Source organism: Dendroctonus ponderosae, unplaced genomic scaffold (genome assembly GCF_020466585.1).
Source record: "Dendroctonus ponderosae isolate FM_Combo_2020 unplaced genomic scaffold, Dpon_F_20191213v2 Dpon_F_20191213_1, whole genome shotgun sequence".
Classification (NCBI taxonomy): domain Eukaryota; kingdom Metazoa; phylum Arthropoda; class Insecta; order Coleoptera; family Curculionidae; genus Dendroctonus; species Dendroctonus ponderosae.
The window spans coordinates 21,477,577-21,498,393 of record NW_026017110.1 but is presented as its reverse complement, the minus strand read 5'-3'; the positions used below and the strand labels follow the sequence as shown (position 1 = coordinate 21,498,393).

The 20,817-nt window shown below is 33.8% G+C and overlaps 1 protein-coding gene across 2 annotated transcripts in view; it reads right to left on the bottom strand.

The window, feature by feature from the left end:
• Positions 1 to 3,230: 3,230 nt before the first annotated feature.
• The window catches only part of LOC109538214 (homeobox protein abdominal-A homolog), a 47,275-nt gene continuing 29,688 nt past the window's right edge, over positions 3,231 to 20,817 (bottom strand). For both annotated transcript variants that reach the window (XM_048669047.1, XM_048669044.1), the window contains exon 3: positions 3,231 to 4,413. In XM_048669047.1, coding sequence (XP_048525004.1) covers positions 4,016 to 4,413 — 398 coding nt within the window. In that variant the 3' untranslated portion in view covers positions 3,231 to 4,015. The remainder of the gene's footprint in view (positions 4,414 to 20,817) is intronic.

The following is a 20,817-nucleotide window of genomic DNA, read 5'->3' as shown; positions in this document are numbered from 1 at the left end:
ACTCTTGCGAACTATCAGTTCATTCCATCAATTTTTAAAATTTCTGCATTATACGTATTCAATCTATTCACGGCTATTGGAATATAATTATACTGCCTACACATTCTGACTGACACCATTAGAATATCGTTAACGAATTGGCTTTAGCATGTTAATGTACACGATAACGTTAATTTGGGCGATGTAAAACAAAAGTTTATCAAATCAACTACACTATTCTTATCAGTTTTCATTCAGAAACTGCAACATAAATGTGGGTGAAAAAATCGTACTAAACTGAAATAGAATGCGTAATCACCATACTAATTAAGCGGCGCTTTAAAATCGTGCTATTTACGAAATAGTGCAAAGGAAAATAACAGTTAATTTTCATTTCAATGTTTGGGGTTGGGTCAATCAGTACTCCGAAATAATTTACCATTTTGCTGTTCATGTGAACTAGAAGATTTTCTGTATTTTTGCGTTACGAATCTGAAGAGCTCCAATAAAGCATAGACACTTAAATGCATTTGTTCCTAAGCGTTTTCAATCAGCTAAAGAAAGCCTGGTAATAACAGCAGATGATAACATGGTTTCTGGTTTAACAGTTTCGCATGTACCAAAGCAATAACAGTGTCAAAACCCAAGATAAATCATCTATTACCTGCCGCCAAAACTCGAATTTGAAACTAGTTGAGGAAACTTTTTAGAAGAAAAGAAACCAGAAGTTGCCACAAGGTTGAGCCAGATGAAAGTGTCAAACCACTGTAGTAGAGTAAGGACTGTATGCGAATGTGTCTTCCAGCCATCAAAAAAGTACACTTCACATTTCAAAAAGACAAACAGAAGTAACTGGAAGCAAAAAACACTTCGTTAAACTGTTTTCCTATTTCCGAAATTATTACATTTTTAAACATGTCATGACTTTCAATTTTTAAACCAGAAAATCAATTTGCGCCCGCTTGTGGTATGATACGCTTTTGAAGTCGGCTTCCATTCAGGCAAAGAAATGACGGGGTTCTGTTTCCACATGTTCTTAGAAACTGACTTGGGCAATGTGAATAATTGAAAAAAACTGCAACAACATAATCCGCCATCCAAAAACATGGTGATAAAACAAAAAGTATAGCGCAAAACTATAAGTTCCAAACAAAGTTCAATTCACTAATGCTACACTTTGAGACAACATGTGAAAGTAAATTTTTATATAAATATATTTACATGAGTTACATTTATTAGATGAGTTAACCTGTACACTTAAGATTTATGACGAGCGGCTTGACATGCTCAAATGGCTATTTTGAATTCATGACCAAATAGTTACTATGTAATAACCAAAGCGATACAAGGTCGTCCGTTTATTAATAAGTTATGCGTTTTTGATCAAAAAGAAAATGTCACAACAAAACTTAATAGCGTATACGTGTATATTTTTACAAATCCAAAATGCGAATTTAGAGTGAGAATACACATCAGACATCGAATACATTTACTTAGTGTAACTTTTGTTGAAAATATTGTACAGTTTTACGTATCTATATTGGTAGATATATTGGAAACTAATCACGATAGTGTAGCATTTAAAGCTAGTGGTCGTTGCTAAACATTCGCTGTTACGGCGAACGTCAGCAGATAATTGTTCAGTTAGTTTTCGGTTTAACCCAGTTTTCTTTTCCGAGTTTCCAGCTCCTTAAACAAGATATAGAAATTCGATAGTGTCCATTTTTGATTTTTAAACTCCTGACCGTATTCCAAAATCAAAATGTTAATACATTCGTTTCTAACTCACTGCCCCAATGAGTATAACATGTTTCTTGGCATCGGTCCATTAGCGCACCTCATTGCTCTTGTGGTAGGCATAAATACCAACTTTAAATGCTACAATAGTGGTACACGAAAACAGTAAATACATTTATTAAACCTATTAATTTGCTTTTTACACCATTAGACGGGAGAAGTCACTGCAACTTGGCAAGAGATAAATATTTGTAATTTGACATTGTAATTACCACGTTTTCGGTGTCGGTAAGTGAGCGCAAAAAATGCAAATTTTCAAGTCACTTCGAGTTTAATTAATTCGTAGATTAATCGCAATTAATTAATGGTTGTGAAATTTTGTTGCAAAAATCTTGATGGGCCTCATAAAAATACATAGTCAATTGCTAAACGTTTATCTCCCCAAGAATGCCGATATAAGTTATTACGGTTATGGGTAATATTTGTAAATATCTGGAATCGTTGAAAATACGCTTTTGTATTAGTATCTCTAACTTTTATAATATAAGTTTGTTCTACCCTGACACCAAATTACGTATAGAGTTTACTAGAATATTTCCAAATGGGGGCATTTTTCTTGAAACCCAACCATAAAAAATAGACTATTGTATGGTATGCGCGCATACGGCAAATTTTTCATACTCAGCTTGGCACAAATGTAACTCAAAATAGTTTGGAATAACCACAGTACCACTTTATGGAACGGTTTTATTAAAAACTGAAAAGTTAATTTTCTCCAATGAAATAATTCTCGACAAAAGTAAAATCTAATTTGCTCAAATTCTTTTGAAACAAGCCTGCCAACATCGAACGAATATTTGCAACCTGTGTATGAACAGTACCTCTTCCACAAATAAAATTAGAATTGTTAGCTAAACTATAATATCTAAAACTGAACACAACGAAATACGGAAACATTTATTAACGGATAACGGAAGAGTTTATACTAAGTGGAGCCTACCCTCAAAACCTAAATTTTTAAATAAAGCTGCTTGTAATTAATCATGTTTTCTTGTAGTCCGAATACTAGAAATAAATATAAAAATAAAACAAATTTTAAAGACAATATCTAGATAATTTCGCGACACAACAAAAGGTGCTTATTTATAATGCACTACAACAAAAAAATCACAACAATTTTACGTAAAATAACGTTTATAAAATAATGAGTTTCGGATCAGCTCGGAACTGAACAACAATAATATAACTTAATAATAAAAATACTATAAAATTATTTAAGTATAAAAATAATAACGAGAACACGCTATAATTAATTATGTACAACGAATTTAACACAGAAAACAATAAAGCGAACATTTTATTAAAGCGAACATTTTGTTAAAGCGAACATTTTGTAATCTGATATAGCAATCTTTAAAGAATCTTCGCTATACGAAAACTGGGTAAAATCAATTGTCACTATTGTATGAATAGTCAACAGCAAAGACAACAAAATGCAACATTTGTAAATGAAATGATATCCAATAAAGACACAATGACATAAAAATAAACAAGTAAAGCTAGGACTAAAGTTTTTTCAGAATTTATATTGCACTTTTAATAATTTGGGTTTGTCACTACAAACTAGGTAAAGCCGAAAATTGCAAAATTATTATCCTCAGTATTGAGTTGCTTTGGTAATATGAGCAACAAACAAAATATTTTATGGGCGCAGTTGAGGTCAGTTTGGATTGCAAATCTTTGAAGCAAACGAAAAATTTTAACAAAAGCTTCCATGTAAAACTGCAATAAAACAACTCCGTATTTATATGTGACCTTTTGAATAATATACCAGCTTTCACACAATAAAACTTTAAGCCAAACCGCTTTAAAATTTGCTATTGCAAATTGGCAACGTTTCAAATTGCGGATATCTGCTTCACTTCACTGAAGTCCAAAATTTAACTTTCTACTCGAATGCAGGTGAACACAACTAAGTAGTCCTTTTATCGAAGAAAGCATCGAATAGCACAACACTGCCCGAAATTAAAATTGGCGACTAATCTTCCTGGAAAATGCTGCTAAAAATATAGAAGTTGCATCTCCTGAATATATGCAATACGCAAAAGCACTATTGTTCTGAAACATCCAATCAAATCCTAGCTATTCGAAAGCTAAAAGTAGAACGTCAACTCAAACTTAACGTAAACTATATACACTTAAAACATCACTGTTTGTTACAACACAAACACAACAAAAAACCGTCTAATTAACTTAATAATAATTTTTCAAATGTTATGACAAAAAACATGGCACAAGCTTAAGTCGGAACTTTCGTCACTGTTTTCAGTAGATCCGATGGACTTTCGGACTTTGTCATGTTCATTTTAATGGGATCGTGATGATGCTGATGTATACTCTCCCCCATGTTCTGTTTCTGCTTTTCCTGTTGTTGCTGCTTATGCCTTTCCTGCTCCTCTCTTTCTCTTCTGGCCTGCTCGTTAATCTCTTTAACTGCCCTCAATTCTTTCTTTAGTTTCATTCGTCGATTTTGAAACCAAATTTTGATCTGGCGTTCAGTCAGGCATAAAGCGTGAGCTATTTCTATTCGTCTTCGTCGTGTCAAGTAATGGTTGAAATGAAACTCTTTCTCTAGCTCTAGAGTCTGGAAGCGAGTGTAAGTTTGACGGCCTCGTCGTCTCGGACATCCATTTGGACCTAAAACCAAAGTAAAAAGATCAATTATGGAAACGACCTACTGGAATAATTCACTTTGCATTAAGCGCTACCTGAATCTTGAAAATAAGCAAAAACAGAATACTCATAGCTGTTTCTCTCGAGTATTTTCAATATCAGTGTCGATCATATTAGTGGATAAGTCGACCAGATTTAAGTCATTAATGTTATGGTTTTTAAAATACTTGGATGCCCTTGTGTTAAGTTTATTTAATCTGTTGGAAATTTTAGTCGTCAAATGTGTGTATTGACCTTCAAATTGCAATAACTTTCTCCAATCAAATACCTGACAACCCTTTTTTCACGGAATCGTGTTCATGGCTAAAGAATTTCTACCCTTTCTTTTTGTTGCATCACCGCTCATTCAAGTTACTCACTATGTGTTTAACTTTCGTTTTTGTTGCTCAGACGGTGGAAGGATACAATCAAACCCTTTTGTGTCACAAATGGGTCAAGTCTGAAATTCAATGGGATATTTATAGCCATTTATCTTTCGCATGGAAAGATTAATGAGACGGGCCAATAAAAAGGAAAATTGCAACAGTAAACAGACATTATTTGCACATTGGTCGCGTGGGATGCAAGTATACAAAGATGAAAGGGTCGGTCAAATGTTATTTGTGTTTGTTTGCCCGTTTTGAGTTGATCCATATGTTGCCTATTAGCAAGGTCGTTACTTTCACGCAATCCTGATCGATTTCAATTCGATAGCCCCAATCCACTCAGCGCAAAGTTCAGTCCGAAGAACGAGTAGAATGATGAAAACATCAGCCATCCCGCAGGAATGCCGGTTGAATTATGTTTGTAAACATTCACTTTACATAACGAGATGTTAACCCCAACTGTGCCCTTACGCACACCCCTACAAACAAATCTCATTTTTACTGGCCAGTTTTCCAACTTTATTCGAATTCGGATACTTCAGGAAATGTACTTTTTCAGATATATCGGATATTGGAGGACTGGATCTAGTTAAATCGAGCGGAAAAAGAAACGCATGACTTGAGTTCCGATTGATACATAGGTTGGATCTTATCTGTTGCCGCCAGGAAGCATCTGTTCGATGGCGAGAGTAAATCGTGCGGGTCTTAAAAGTATATTGGAAACATGCATGTGGGCAATAGTCAGATGCAATTTCCGTAAAGCAATGCATTTTCATAATGTCGTTTATTTGAGTGTTTATAAATCTGTTCGCACTCATCATCATGTCGCCCTATTTTCTCCATTTATGCTTGTGGCTGATATACCTCAAAAGTAGTGTTTGCTTTAATTGTGTGAGTGAGATGATCATATGGTTCCAAGTCAATTACCAACTTTTTCAAATTTTGGTTTACACTGTAATTGTTTTAATATCTATAGGAAACTTATTGGAAAATTTTATAGACATACAGTGATGACCTCTTTCAGTTATTATACAGACAGTCGTAGTGCCGGGTACATTTTTCAGTTATTATTTTAGTTATAGTCATATATTTTCGGGTTATTCTTTTATTTATTTGCGCCCAAGGTGTTTCCGCACTAGTTGACAACCCCTTATATCATTTATTTCAAAAAATTGTAGTAAGATGGTAAATACGAAAGTTGTTTATTATAACTCAAGTTTTGAAAATTTCAAATTAAAATAAAAAAAAGGTAAATGTCAAAATTTAACATCAAGTAACTTTTGTTAAATGAACACTCTATGAATTTGTTTCAGCCGTTTTCTTTATATGAAGTTTTAAAAATTACAAATAGCAACAAATGAAAGAAGTCTTGGAATACGACAAACAACCGAAAATCATAGCGATAATGACCGAAAATCATAGCTCTAATAACTAATCTATTTGTTGCTACCATAGAATAAAAAAATAATAAAGACAATAAGATTGAAATTCTATGGAGAAAATGATGAAATCTTGTAACTGGACCTTCATACCGAATATTCTTTAAATAATTCCAGAGAAAAGAATCAAGACCCAGACCAGCTCATTCAGTTCAGATATTCAAATTTTCATTTAAAAAAATTCTACCGGACGAACCTTGTTGGGTGATATTCAATTTTTCATCTGCTTTAACACATGCTCTCTTCTGACTAGTTCATATTTTTGCACATCGCTAAATGTGTTTTGAGATGCAACGCGTCTTTCGGAAAATAGGGCATTACATTCTTTTCTCGCGTTCGAAGTATTCTTTATTTTGGTGAATAAAGGAATAATACTTATCCCATCCATGATAAGAATATTTACTTATACTGTCTAAAAATACAAAGCTGAAATCATCCAGAGATGTTGTCAACTTATGAGAAAAGACGCTGTTGATTTATGTGGATTCTGCAAAAAGAAACTTGAAAATGTTTGAAATAGTGAGAATAGTGAAAATATTGAAAAAGTACATTAAACACATAAACATATACAAGGCATACACTGTAATTAGTCCCATTGGTCTGAAGCTGTTTGTACATGATCGCTGATAATCCATTTATTAAATTATTCTGATCACCCGCACTTGCAGAACATTTTTTTAAACACTACCATATCGGCGCTAGGACACAAAACTATACTTTCAGTCAAAAAGTCAGAGTCAAAATTGGCGGTATGGAAAATATCCAAAGGTTGTTCGCTGATACTTATATTTTCCACTGATTCGTATTTCAAAGCAGATATTTCCAAATTAAAAAAAAAATGGTCCCAACCAAAAAAAAACATCCAAAGTTCCGTTTCCGAATAGAGTACATCCGCTTCCGAATAGAAATGCAGGATAACTTTAACTTTGAATATGACTTCTCCCTAAGAAGGCACACCCATGGGTTCATGTGACATAATTGAATAGACTGCGTAATGAAGTGTTTTTTCACCATGAAGAAAATCTTAACAATTTCGGGATAATTTTTTAAACCTACTCTTGAGTGTTTCTATAAGAAGCTACTAGGCAGTGTTGAATGATCACTATGACATGGATATGCGTCTAACATTTCTATGTATAATATATGTACTAACTTAATTAAAACTGACTCTTAGGCTTTTTTAAATTAATTCTAAACTCGTTTGAAATTACAGAACCTGGGCACATTTTCCATTAATTGCATCCCGTGCTTCAACCCCAATGATTTACCGCTGCCCCCGGATGCCAACATTCCGGACGTCGGTGGCGTCGGCTGCATTGCATCAGGGGTCGACGTGGAAACGAACAGTTGCCATGGAAACGACGCCCGAGGGTAGAACGCCATATTGCGCTCGACGCCGGATTCTCTTATACAGAGAAGATCTAAGCCAGCAGGGATGGACTTTGTAGTCATGGTGAAAAAACAGAAAAAAGGACCTACCATTGAACTGACTGACAATGCAATATCAGGGGCGTCAGAGGTATGTTATCTAATTTAGAAATCCATTCCTACTTATTCCAATTACTAAAAAAAATTTCTCTATTTTTTACTAAATGAAATAGGCTATTTGTATATGTGTTTCCAATCGTCTCACTTGGCTTATTAGGAGATTAGGAGGGATTATAGGAAATGGTCCTTTTGTTTGGCACCTGGTATGGCTTAGCTGGAAAATGAAATAAAAATTTGAAAACCAACAATATCTTAGTCATTATAGACCCAAAAATTCCACATCTACATATTGAAACTTCTTAAGTTGCAAGCCATGCAGTGACCGCAAACACCCACATAGTAAAAAAACTATTTTCCGCGAAAAAAAGTAAAAATTTAGGTAATCAACAAAGTCAAATCTCTAAATGGCTGCCATTTTATACCATTTTCTCCGCAAAGAATCAATCCAATTCAATTGGAAAAAACGAAGGCCCTTCAGTTCCAGAAGTGTTCGAAATTCGTCAAAAGCTCATTATCTCAAACGACGATGCCTTTCCGTATTATAACCTGAAGTGCTCTGTATATACATAAAAATAATTCTATAATTAATCAATTTTAAAAGTGAGGAATCATTTGCAAATTGCAACTTTTAGTGACGCATGTAAGTGACAAACATGTCCCATGAGCCTAAGAGGCCTGTAAAGATACGACATTTTAACAGAAAATGCCGTTTTCTGTTGAAATGCTGTTTCTTAAATTTACTTTCAATTGAACCAGCAACAAAAATCAGTTAATTTTCAAAACATCCATCCCTGTATTAGGTATAGCTAAACTTTAGCAAAATTTATCGACCCCTAAGAAAGTTCAGATATATGTTGCCCCATTGTTTTTAAGCCCAATTGCTTAAGAAACTAAAATTCGTTCAAAATTAGCTTGATAACTCGAATGTACCCTAAATATCTCGAATGTACAAGAGTAGTATCGAGCCCAGATTTTCAAAGATTTCAACGTTATAGTTGGTACAAAATCCGAAGGCTTGAAACGTTCGCTTGAAAATGCTCGAAAGTGCCAAAAAGTAAGTAAAAACAAAGTAATTTTAAATTATTAATTCAGCAATGAAAAAATAACCCAATCACGCCATACATTTAGAGAAAAGTTTTTTGCATAATGCAGAATGAAGGAGTTTTTGCAAAATGCAATTGTTAAATAACCTAACTGAAAAACCCTGTTTTAACTTTGTGCCAGGCTCAAACTTATCAATATTGATTTGTGCCCGCTCTTTTACGCCTTCTTGGACTCTCCAATTATCATATATAATTCCTATATAAACCATTTTCATTTTTTAATAACATTTTGAGTGGTTTTTAAAACTTTGAAAATTTTAAATTAAAAAAAAGCGGGATTTTCGAATGGGAAAAAATCGGAGTGCTATGTTTCTATACTTTCAGCGCAATTACACTTTCCACGATACTAGAGCAATAATACGACGTCCTTCTGCAAGAAATAAAGAAAATATTGATGCCGTAAGAGCCAGTTTTGCTGAAGTTGCAAATTTGTCAATAGTAGACGTTTACCTAAACAGAAAAAACAGGAAAGGTTACAACATAATTGGACCATACTTTTTCCAAAATGAAGTTGATGTTTCGGTTACTGTAAATAGTGCGCGCTATCGATCAATAATTTGATCAAGAGATCGAGATTTATTACGGCTACTATTGAAGAAAATTTAGTTGGAAAACTTGGGTATTCAACAAGATGTAACTACACGACACTTTGAAAATGCGACTACAACAAAAGTTTTGTATATATGTCAAATATTTTATATTTAATTTAATTTTAAAATCGTATATTGGAAAATTATTTACATTGTGTGATTGTTTGTGTATCAAGTCTCAATAATATTTTCAATGTGCGATTTTCCCTTAATACCATTCTGCAGAAAGCAAACGGGACTCATTCTGGGCAATGCGAGAGCAAAACAACGCGGGCGCGCATTTTACCCCGTTATCTCGACTTTATCTTTATCTTATTGGTAAGGTATACAACAGTAACTGTGGTCGTTAATAACCCACCAGGGCCTTATCTTTCTCCATTAATCTGTTCGAAATCGTCCAAGGTACAATGTCGTAAACAATCACGCAAATGGCGGCTTTATCGCGGAGATGGGTGTAAGAAAAATGATTCTCCGACTTAAGCTGGGGGGTACAACTTTCGATCTTTATTATCGGGAATGGTCCTTTGATATCACAGTCATCACCCTGGTATATAGTTCTAAAATTCTGTATAATCGGAACTTTGCTTTTCACAAAGGAGATTAAGCATAACATCCAAGCAAGTATGGTGGGATTCATAAAATTTGAGCCACCGAAAATATTTAAACTTAATAATAGTCTTCGGTTAACTAACACATAATGCAACGGAGGTAGGACATTTTAGTATTTAGGCACTCAAAATTTTCATCTAAAGGAAGTTGTTAATGTGAAAGCCATACTCCCGATAAAATTTGCTTCATACAAAGAGTACAGACTTAAGTAAAACATAGAACAAACCACACCATAATAATAAATTAATACTTTATAGTAAATAATGCTCTGATTGATGATGATGATGAAGTTTATTATAAGTACATAAAAATGTCGGCTTTTTTGTAAGCTATCAGATATTTTTAAATAACATGCATAAAAAATTAAAAGAACAGATGTAAATAAATTTTTTCGCCAACTAACTGCCAGTTAAAGTACGCCAAATGTAAATAATTCTGACATGTAAGACGAACGAGTCAGTTTTACTGCCGAAGGTTGAAATAATGCACGTCTGGAGGAAATAGTTGTCACTTTTGCAGTTCTCTAAATGATTCTGTTGTATGCCTAGATTTGAACCATTTTCAGTTAAAGTGGAAACATGCAGCATGTAGATCAATTAAATCATACGATCTTGAAGCTTTCATTGGATAATTAAAATAATATTTGGGGATGTGGTGCTCCAGAATTGCATTTATATATTTATATAGAATTTTGTAAACTATAATTTCAGGCTCTTAGAGGGAGATAATATAAGGGAAGCAATGACAAATAGATGTAGTGTTCTAGTTATGGAAAATAATTTTTGTACAGTTGTTAGTTTCACTTTGCAAATATAATTAGTGCTTTATTTTTTTACAAGAGGTTTGGCGAAAATGTTGGTTTAACAAGTACGTAACATTTAGATTATCGTGCTCAGATGAATATTATATAGCTTATGCAGTTTGTTTGTGCGGATGTTCATATTCATCATACAATGCGTTTTATATGCGCGTAGAAACTTATTCATATTCCTTTTTAACAGAGGCAGATCTGAAAACCGTCTAAACTATAAAACATTTCCTTATTTTGAATAAACGAAACTAAGTAGGAATACCTATAACTAAATTTTTTAAACATGTTGAAACACATGTGCTCAACATAAATATAAAGGATATACCTAATACAGTTTAATTTGTAAATCAAATAGAAAAACCAATATTAATTAACTAAAATTCAATTCAATTGAAGACAAAGAAGTATAAAAAGTGACTAACCACAATTGCAAGTTGATAAGAGGATCCAAACTAACTAAACTATGCTTTGCAACAGTGGCATATTTTGAGCCAATCAACATACTTACAAAGAAGCCGTTCAAAATCAAGTAGTAAAAGAAAACGTTTTATGTATTTGAAATTAAGAAGAAACACACAAAAACCTCTGCGTTGCCCAGGTGAAGTGTTAATAACATTTGCTAACGCATATATACAAAACTGGGTTTTGCTTAAATGCCTAAATAAACTTGAATTTCTGTATATTCCGCAACTAAATTTCATAAAATCGAATTACAATACTAAAACGGCCGTAAGTCAAGTAGGTATATGGTATACACATACAAAACAATTAGAAACATCTATGAAAGTGTTTTACGATAATCGGCATCCTACAAAATTTATCAAAATTGCTTTGTGTCCTATAATAAATAATTAGTTATGGTAATGAAAGAAAACATATTCAAGATGTAATTTCTGTCAAATATATACAATTGCTTTATAATACACGTAATTCTAACTGGCATACATTCTTGCTTAATGACAATTCAGTTCTATCAAATTAAACGGATTAAACAGAATGCTGATATTTTGTCATTAACTGTACAGTACCATTTAAACTTAAAAAACCTCAACAATGCTGTAGGTTGAAAATCACTCTGGCGCATTTAACGGACATTTGCCAATCAAAACCGCAGTGTTGATCCATCCATAAGAGAATCCTTTATCCATAAGAGAGTAATGCATAACTAGTTGATCGGAATTGTAAATAGCAAGTGCACCGGTGGCTAATAGCTATTCAAGTAGGATGTCTTTAAAGGAAGCAAAGTCCTCCAAGGTATTTGGTATGCCATTTTTGTCAAACAACGGTGATTTAATAGTCATCAGATAGTGCCATTGCATCTTCTAGAATACCGATAGAACTAGGCGGAGCAACAATATGGCTACAAATAAAATGTGCATATTGATAAGGACGCAAATGCATGTTCAGGGTGTCTGCAGACTTAATGAAGTGCATAATTGATTGCCCCTAAGCAAATTGAATAAAGCTAAAGTAGCTGAGACAAGGACTAATCATCAGATTAACATGACGAACATGTTAAAATTTAGAATAACCAAAGATTAAATTCCATTTCGGAAGTTCTTTCGTAACCCTGTTAAGGCAGCTGCCACAACTAGGCCCAGATATTGCAAGTTAAGTTAACTCTCAGGTAAAATCGGCCAGGCTTTGTATTCGGCAACAGGGAGCTACCATCAATGGCATAATCGAAACGATTAAGTTCCTGGGGTTGAATAATTTTTCCCATTTTTGGTGTCTACCGGGAAATCAAACAATAAAACCCCAAACACTCTGTATAAGGAGGTTTTCAACTAGTTTTTTTTAGTCTTCAGTGAAATCTTAGTCTCGAAAAATAGCTTTTAGTACTTGGCACAATTTTCTCGATTCCGAGAAAAGCAATAAAAATTTATTTTTGTAAATAATTTGTGCCTCAGTCGAAGTGACGCCGCATGAATAAATATTGCGCAATCAATCAGAACAGCATTTGTAAAGGCATGTTGAAATTACAAAGTGTCGAAAAATTAATACACATTCCATAAAAAGCAATAGTCAAATTGAGCCTGATTAAGCAATGAATAACTAATTGTGCATAAAATATAGACTAAATTGGCACAAATGTCAATTAGCATTATCTGTAATATGCCTATTTATGATTCTATAACACGCCATTAAGCATTCTGAATTCAATGTTTCAATTAAAAATTAAACAATAAAGCGTAAAGTAAATTGTTATTGCTTATTGTATGCCACTGTTAATTAATGAGATTTATACTTGGATGGGTGATTATATAAGCATTTCATGCTGCCTAGTTGATTGATAATGCTGCTTTTAGATATTCTGATCAGAATGCACGGTGCAGTTCCTTATAGGTTTTGAATGAATATTACTGCAGCCTATTTATAACCCGCACGTTAGCTGTTGTTCGGTAGTCATCCGGAAAATATAGCTGCAATCGGATACAAGTTGTCGCTCTTCGATCAAAAAAGAAACAGATGTTTACACAAACATCCCTAATCCGAGTTCATCCTATTGAACAAATTTTCGCCATCAAGCCGCAAAAAATGGCTCCAAGAATAGCACGCAACAGTCTCATCACCTCCCTCGATCTAGAGCCCCATAAAATGTGTCAATGTCCCGTCTAGATGGCGTTGGCGACCCCCTTTTACCTTTCTTCGCACTTTTCATTTCCCTCACCAGTTACTTTTATAGTTATAGCTTCCTTTCCCAGGCTGCAAATCTCGCCCTCTTTTTGCACCAACGAGGTTTCTTATCAGTCCTAATTTTGACCGGTTTGATGGGATCCGATCCCCTGTAGTTCGCTTAAGACAAAAATATACATATATGTATATAATATGGTATTTCCAATATTACGACAACTAACGTAGACTGTATTCTATCCGCCCACTGTTAACAATGGTTATTTAGTAAGCTGGAGACTTAAAGCTCGAACAGCACACAATGAAAAGGTCTTACGTGAGACTGTTTAAGCGTAACGGTGCGGAAAAAAGTTATTGGATGGGTCAGCCAGAGCCAACAAATGGTCGGCAAGGTTATTTGACTGTGTGCCATCTCCCTCATGCAGAAAAAAAATGGCAATATCGACATTTAGTGATATTCAGATTATGCTAGAAATAATATAAATTAAAAAACATATTAATTTGAAATCCGTTTGCTTCCATTTGTTAGCACTTTAAGATAAATACAGCTTCAAAAAATCCCCCAGATTAAAATCCGGAGACTCTGTTGTATACACAAAGATTATCATACGGAACGATTTTTGCTCCACATGCTATGCATAAGAAATCCATCATTTTAAGTGCTTTTTATAACCAACCAATCTTATATATCTTCGGGAGCTGATAACTCTTCACATTTTCAAGTTTCGCAGATGCTTTCGTTCTATGCTGTAGAAATAAACAGGCAGATAGAAACGGCACGTTAGAAAATTGAAAATGTAAAAGCAATTAAGAAAATGGATTGAGGTGACTATGAAATTAATCTAACTTTAAACATTTTCTCTTTGTAATTAAGTAAAACTATGTTTAACGTTTTCTCATAAGCTCATCAAATTTTAAAATGCATCTGGATGATACATGGAAACTTAAAAATGATAATAAAACGACATCAGCGAAAAAAAATGTTTCAAACAGCGACACCGTTTGTAAAATTCATAAAATTTATAAAAATCTTGCATTTGATTGAAAATTGCTTTATTGCAGAACTGCTTGCTTTTTTACTCCAATACGTTTCAATTTGTTAGGACTAAAAATAAACAGAGCTTTGCAATCATTTTATTTTTACTTTATACGAAACGTGTCCATTCTCCTGTGCCCCAAGACTGCAGCGAAATCCATCATTTCAGATTCATTCATTCAGATTGAATTGTTTCCATAGAGAAATACCCAGATATAAAAGATGATTCCGGTTTGATATAATCATGAACCAACCAGGCAAACATTACTTCTAGCACGAAACACGATGAATTTATGAATATGGGATGCGTTTGCTATGGATGCGCATAAATCAATTTACTTATGCAAAAAAGAAACAAATATTTTCCCTGTTAGTTCGTTTGAACTGTGAAGAAATGGCTTCAAACTACGCCAATAACAATATCGAGTGTGATAATAACCTAAAATATTTACGTTAATACACATCACACAAAGAGAATAGCACATCGTAAATGTCAGGAAAAACGGCTAAAACCGTTCAAACAAATAGTAACCTTGTTTGTTGAATATTTATGCTTGAAGGCTTTCATTTTATTGATTATTATACATACTGTCTGGTTATTTGAATAGCACCGAGTTTGTGGATTTTTTAAAAAGATTTATCACTTTTCCGATAGCTGTTTGAGAAACGAAAACTGTAAATAGCCCACAATATTTAACTTGATCTAGGTATAATGCTCGCCCATCTCACATCTCTTACATCATTTAGCGTAGTATGCAATTTTGAAAACTAATTGTCTACTCAGATTGAACCAAGAAAATAGCTAATAACAAATAAATTCAAAAAATTCACTTAGGGCAGATCTTAAATGGAATGAAGAGGATAATCCTCAATAAAATTCAATTGATCTGAAAATCAATGGTATCCTTTAGTTGCGATTGGGGCGTCTAATGGGCACCACGCTTATTGCCCAGTCGCAGTAGATCGTATACAATGGTTGAATGTAGGTGAAGTTCTGATCTGCAAGAACTGAATATACTTCTCGAGAACGATCCCGAAAGTCGTATCAAATGTGGAAAACACTTAGTAAAAGGGCCCAGGAAAGTATATAGGAGAAATCGAGATTGTAATATCAGCACCAGTCACGAATGGTCCACCGGCTGCAGTCGAACAAACTATAACTGGAAACAGAGAAAAGAGAACGGCAGAAAGGATGCCGCCCTACGTGCATCGAATATCGTATTTCACTTAAACTGGCAAACTTTTTGTAAGACTTCTTGGAATAGGGAGTTCTTTGAATAAAACTTAAGAGGAGAGCTTTGTGAGATAGCAATAGCGTAACAATAAAATCGAAAAAATGGAGAACTAGACGAAGCATGAAGCAACTGAGCCGAGCAATAGGTATAAATGCATTCGAAAATGGAAGAAATGCCTTGACCAGTAATTCTGCCGTTCGTTCGCGGATTAAAAGCAAAATTAACTTATTCCAAGATTAAACGAATACAAAAAATAAAAATGAGTCGGGCATAATGTTCCAAACTGCGGGGCAATTTATGATATATTAAATTAAAATTCTGTGCTAACCTATGTAAATTGCTCAATAAATTTTTAAAGACCCACTGAGCAGCCGACACCAAATCACAAGTTGGTATGCATGTTACACACCCATCAGGAATATCAATTTCGGAACGATCTCATGTTTGGACAAATTTTAATTATTGCACAAGCAACCGTCGTGCAGATTGCTCATCTAAATGGTTCCAACAACAGGTTAAACTGAATGGTAATTTGGTCAACAGTGTAGGTATGAATGTGTTGGTTTATGCAGATGAAACTTCAATTTATTAAAAAGATGACATAATATAATTGATTATAAATATACTTACTTACAGTCAAGTGTAGCGTAAAAATCTAGCTGAAACTGACTAGGGCAATGTCGGAAATAAGGAAGAAGAGTTGAGATTTTTTTGAAATACCAACTCTAAATATCATCAATCATAAAAGAGAAAAAATAGATAGACATCAAATTACAATCAATGGGATTTTTACAATTTGATCAAAAACGATCACCAATAAGAGAGAACATTAAAAAATCAGGTTTCTTCGACGTTTAATTATCCAAACAAAACAGAAAAGCTGGATTCCGATTAAGCTACACTCAATTTGGATGCAAAAATAATAATGCTTAAGCATAATCCCGAGGAAACAATATCGCTATAAGCATTAGCAAATGAATTATTTTTTAATTATTTTCAATGATCATATTACAGATGTTGACCGAAACAATGACAAATAAAATGTGATTTTTGGAACGAACTGGGTAAACGCGAAGCTTGATTCGCTGCTTATCGACTATAGGAAGCGATTCGACAGAGTACAACCTCAAAAAAATGGTGATATTTAGTGCAATTGGTAAATATTTGTAGAATTAGAAAATATTTGAAAAAAAAGGAGGTAACAAAGAGGAAGCAATCATCCTGAAAGGGTTGAGATAAAGCTGTGCAATGTATCCATGAAAAGTTACTATATTATTGAAATAGGGATTTAGAAAAGCTCTTGAAGATCTAACAGCTGGTGTAAGTTTAAGCAGATGACGGTTTAACAAATTTCGAAAGGCAGATGACACTGTCATATTCTCTGGTAGCATTGAAAACGTGCATTTTATAAGCTGATTGACGCAAGATATTCGTAGATTAAAATGTCGGAAAATTTAAGGTAATGAGATTGAAAAATTAAAAAAAAAAGAGAAAAAGGAAATTAGAAAAGTGGTAAGGAGGAGTAACATGTGCTATCGTTAGAAAATCACAGAAGCAGAGTTCAAACAAGCAACTAATAACATGGGTTACGATATAATACTTAATATTAAAAACCTTTCTCTTGGTCTCTAGAAAGCGAAAATTTATTGTTGATAAGCACGTGTACGGAGCTATTTAAAATGCGTCCTTTCAGGAAGATGATCATCAGTTCATAATGTAAGTAAATGTACAGACCTGCTAACCTATGAATATTCCTAACACGGAAGCAAATTGCAAGAAACCGAGATATATTTCCTCACTGCGTTTCAATGCGGAAATTTTTTTCAATTTTTTAACTTTTAATGTACGATATACTGACAACTAGCTCAAGTTGGTGTAAATAACATTAACATTATTATCTTTATAAATGGAAAATTAAACAGAAAAAAAAACCAAAATATTATTGCGTTTTATGTCAAAAATCAGTTTTGGCAAAATAATTCAAAGTAACTGATTCCAAAGTTAAAATTGTAAAGTTAAAACAAACATTTTTGGCCAAAAAAACCGGACACAATAAATATAATTCAACTTAAATCTTCAGTTTTTTTAGTTGTCAATCGAATTTGATTCCCTTTCTCTGGGTAATGTAGGCATTTCCATCTCAATCGTTATCAAAAACAAATTTTGGCAAGAGTTTGAAGTGGTTTGTTATGGTACAGGGTTCAGCCAAGAGTAGCCTAAATTTGTGAACAGCCACCAGTTTGATGTGTGCTTATTTTTTTTTATTAGTGTCTATACATGAGGAGTTTCAATTTTTTTGACAAAATGACGCAATTAAGAAAACAATTTGGTAACTCTTTAAAAAGTCATATTGGCTAATGGTAGGGACGAAAATTTCCCGAATAGTCCGGAAAACAAACTGAGTAAAAATAACTAGCAAAAGCGAAGTTAGATTTAAATTGAATTGAATACCGATTTAACGGTATTCAATTCAATTCAATTCAATTCGATTTGGCTTTTTTGTGGAGTAATGTATGACATACAGTTGAAAAATTTTTGATCTTTGATCAGATATCCACAACTAAACAAACGATCTAGATGAGGAGTGTCTTAAAAATACTTAAAAATATATTGATTGAGAAAAAATATCCTTTCCTCAACTTCACATTCAGCTCCCTTCTGGACGATGAGATGTATGTCGATGTAAATAATGCAAATTAAAAAGGTTTTCGGAGTTGCTGTTATCCTCCGAAATTTCAAGCCGTACATTCGAATAATATCTACCTTTATCTAATTTGATTAAATCGTCTATACCCATGCTTGGCTTGCTAGAACTTATCTTGAATTAAAATGCTGTTCGGTAAATTGCGAAACAACGACCTTTGTATATCAACAGAGCAAAAATTAAATTGTGCTAGCTAACTTTTCCCCGAGATGCTGCGCGAAGTTTTCATAAAGTTAGCAAAATCGTCTCATATTCCCAAACGACCTCGTACAATATTTCCTCATAACCATTCTCATCTCAGTCTGAAAATGGACAAAATCCTGCGCCTAATTAAATATTTGAATGCATATTGCTGCTTTAGCTTGCTCGCTAGTGCATTCGGGATTCGGGTTCTCATTCCAGGCGTCGTTAAGACTGCAACTTACCAGGGGGTGCGATCTCGCTATATGCATGTACTAAACATAAAGCCGAATTGTACTGGACGTTCCCACTTCTATAATGTCTACTCGAATTGGAAAAAGTTGCCTAAGTCATTTATTTTATAGCATTGTCCCAACCCGTTAAACTATTCTTATCTTTATCAATCGTAGGTGGAAAACACCCACGTTAAGCATGCCATTTGGCAGACTGTTTAGCTATCAAAGCTCTTTTCGAATGTCTGCTTTAAAAATTCGGTTGGCAATTGCCCAGTTCTAGCGATATCTATGTACATGAATTGCACATTCGCTTGCTCTTTGGCGCATTTTGTCCCGAAACTGCAACAGCACCCGTTTCCAGGCAGCTAAGCGGCGCGTTATCTTCATTTACGCTCCTGAGGGACGATGGGATATTCGCATGGCGCCACATCGTTTCATCTGCCAGCGAAAACGTTCACCGCGCAAATATTCGCAATATTTTCTGATTTAAGATATAATTCAGATATTTTTACTTGCCACATATATTAAAGCAGTTCATAAACCTTATCGTTGGAAAACAGTTTTCAAAAGCCTTTGGAATGGTTTGGTAAAAAAAAACTAACGGATTGGGAAGTTGCTACTTGCCCAGCCAATTTTGTCCAATTGAGAGTCTAAGAATGTTGCTATTGAGAGTTTTTAAGAATGTTCCAGAAGAATTACTACATGATATTAGCTTCTTAATCGATGGTTCATTTGTGCTTGTGTAAGTGCCACCATATTCGCCGTCGCAGTTTGGCTGGTTTATACAGAACAGAATTGAATATTTTCTAAGATGTATACTGAGTATTTTTCTTTTCCTCCGACACTTTCTCTGTAATAACTTGGAAGCCGTAACGGTTTTTTTTTGATAAAAAATTTGCAAATACAAATTACAGAAGTTCGGCTTTAACAGTTACTTAACAATTTTTTTTCCCAATCAATTTTCACTTTGTACGTTTCAGCGGCATTTCCATAAGTTTTTTAACAACTTAACAACGTGTGAACTGCTTTACGGCATGGGGAATATTTAGCTCATTTGTTTAATAATTTAATCTCATTCAGTACCCACATAGGTGTCTATAAGCAAATGTAGATTTAATATACAATATTATGAATTATAAGTTTAAGATGAACAATACTATGAATCATTATTAGAAAATACGGCCAAACAATTGAAAGCCAAAGAATTAAGTAATATTTGTAACAAAAAAAAATCCCTAGTTATTCTTTAATAAAATTCTAAAATTTGACATAAAAATTATAGCCCATAAAAATTAATTATGAATTCAGTGAAACCCAACTTCTAAGCATAAGAAGCATTTATTAAACTAATCTTCAATGGAACATTTTCGGTTTCCTTTTACTTCATGCATTGGTCACACCGTGGTTCTCACATTGAAAGAGATAATGGTCAATAAAACATTAATTTCTCGGTGTTCTGGCCATTAAAAAATACTCCTAAATTATCAGGTTGGTGTGTTCAGTTTCGTTCAACTATTTAGTCTTTTAGTAGCGTAGCCGAATTTGTGAAAACACAAAATATTACAATGCAAAATACCGCCGAAACCGATAAAGTGCGGTGGTTACTAGTTTACTACCCATAAAAATGTTTACTGCTGACCTGGTCAGGGTTTTATTAACATGCCTACTACTGATACATTCCTAACCTACCATATTTCTATTTTGCAATAATTCCTCCTGGTTTCACTATTTCCATTTACATTTCTACAAGCAATTTGGTTGTTTTATGTTGTTGGAACACGTTTAAAAAAGCAATGGTCACTTTATAAAATAAAACAAGTCTGTAGTGTGCTACCAAACAATTAACCGAGAAGCTTAGCGGCAGTGAAAAAAACGGGGTTAGTGAATAAAATGATTTAAAAAATGAAGGAGAGCTACCCAGAAAAGCGCAGCGAGATT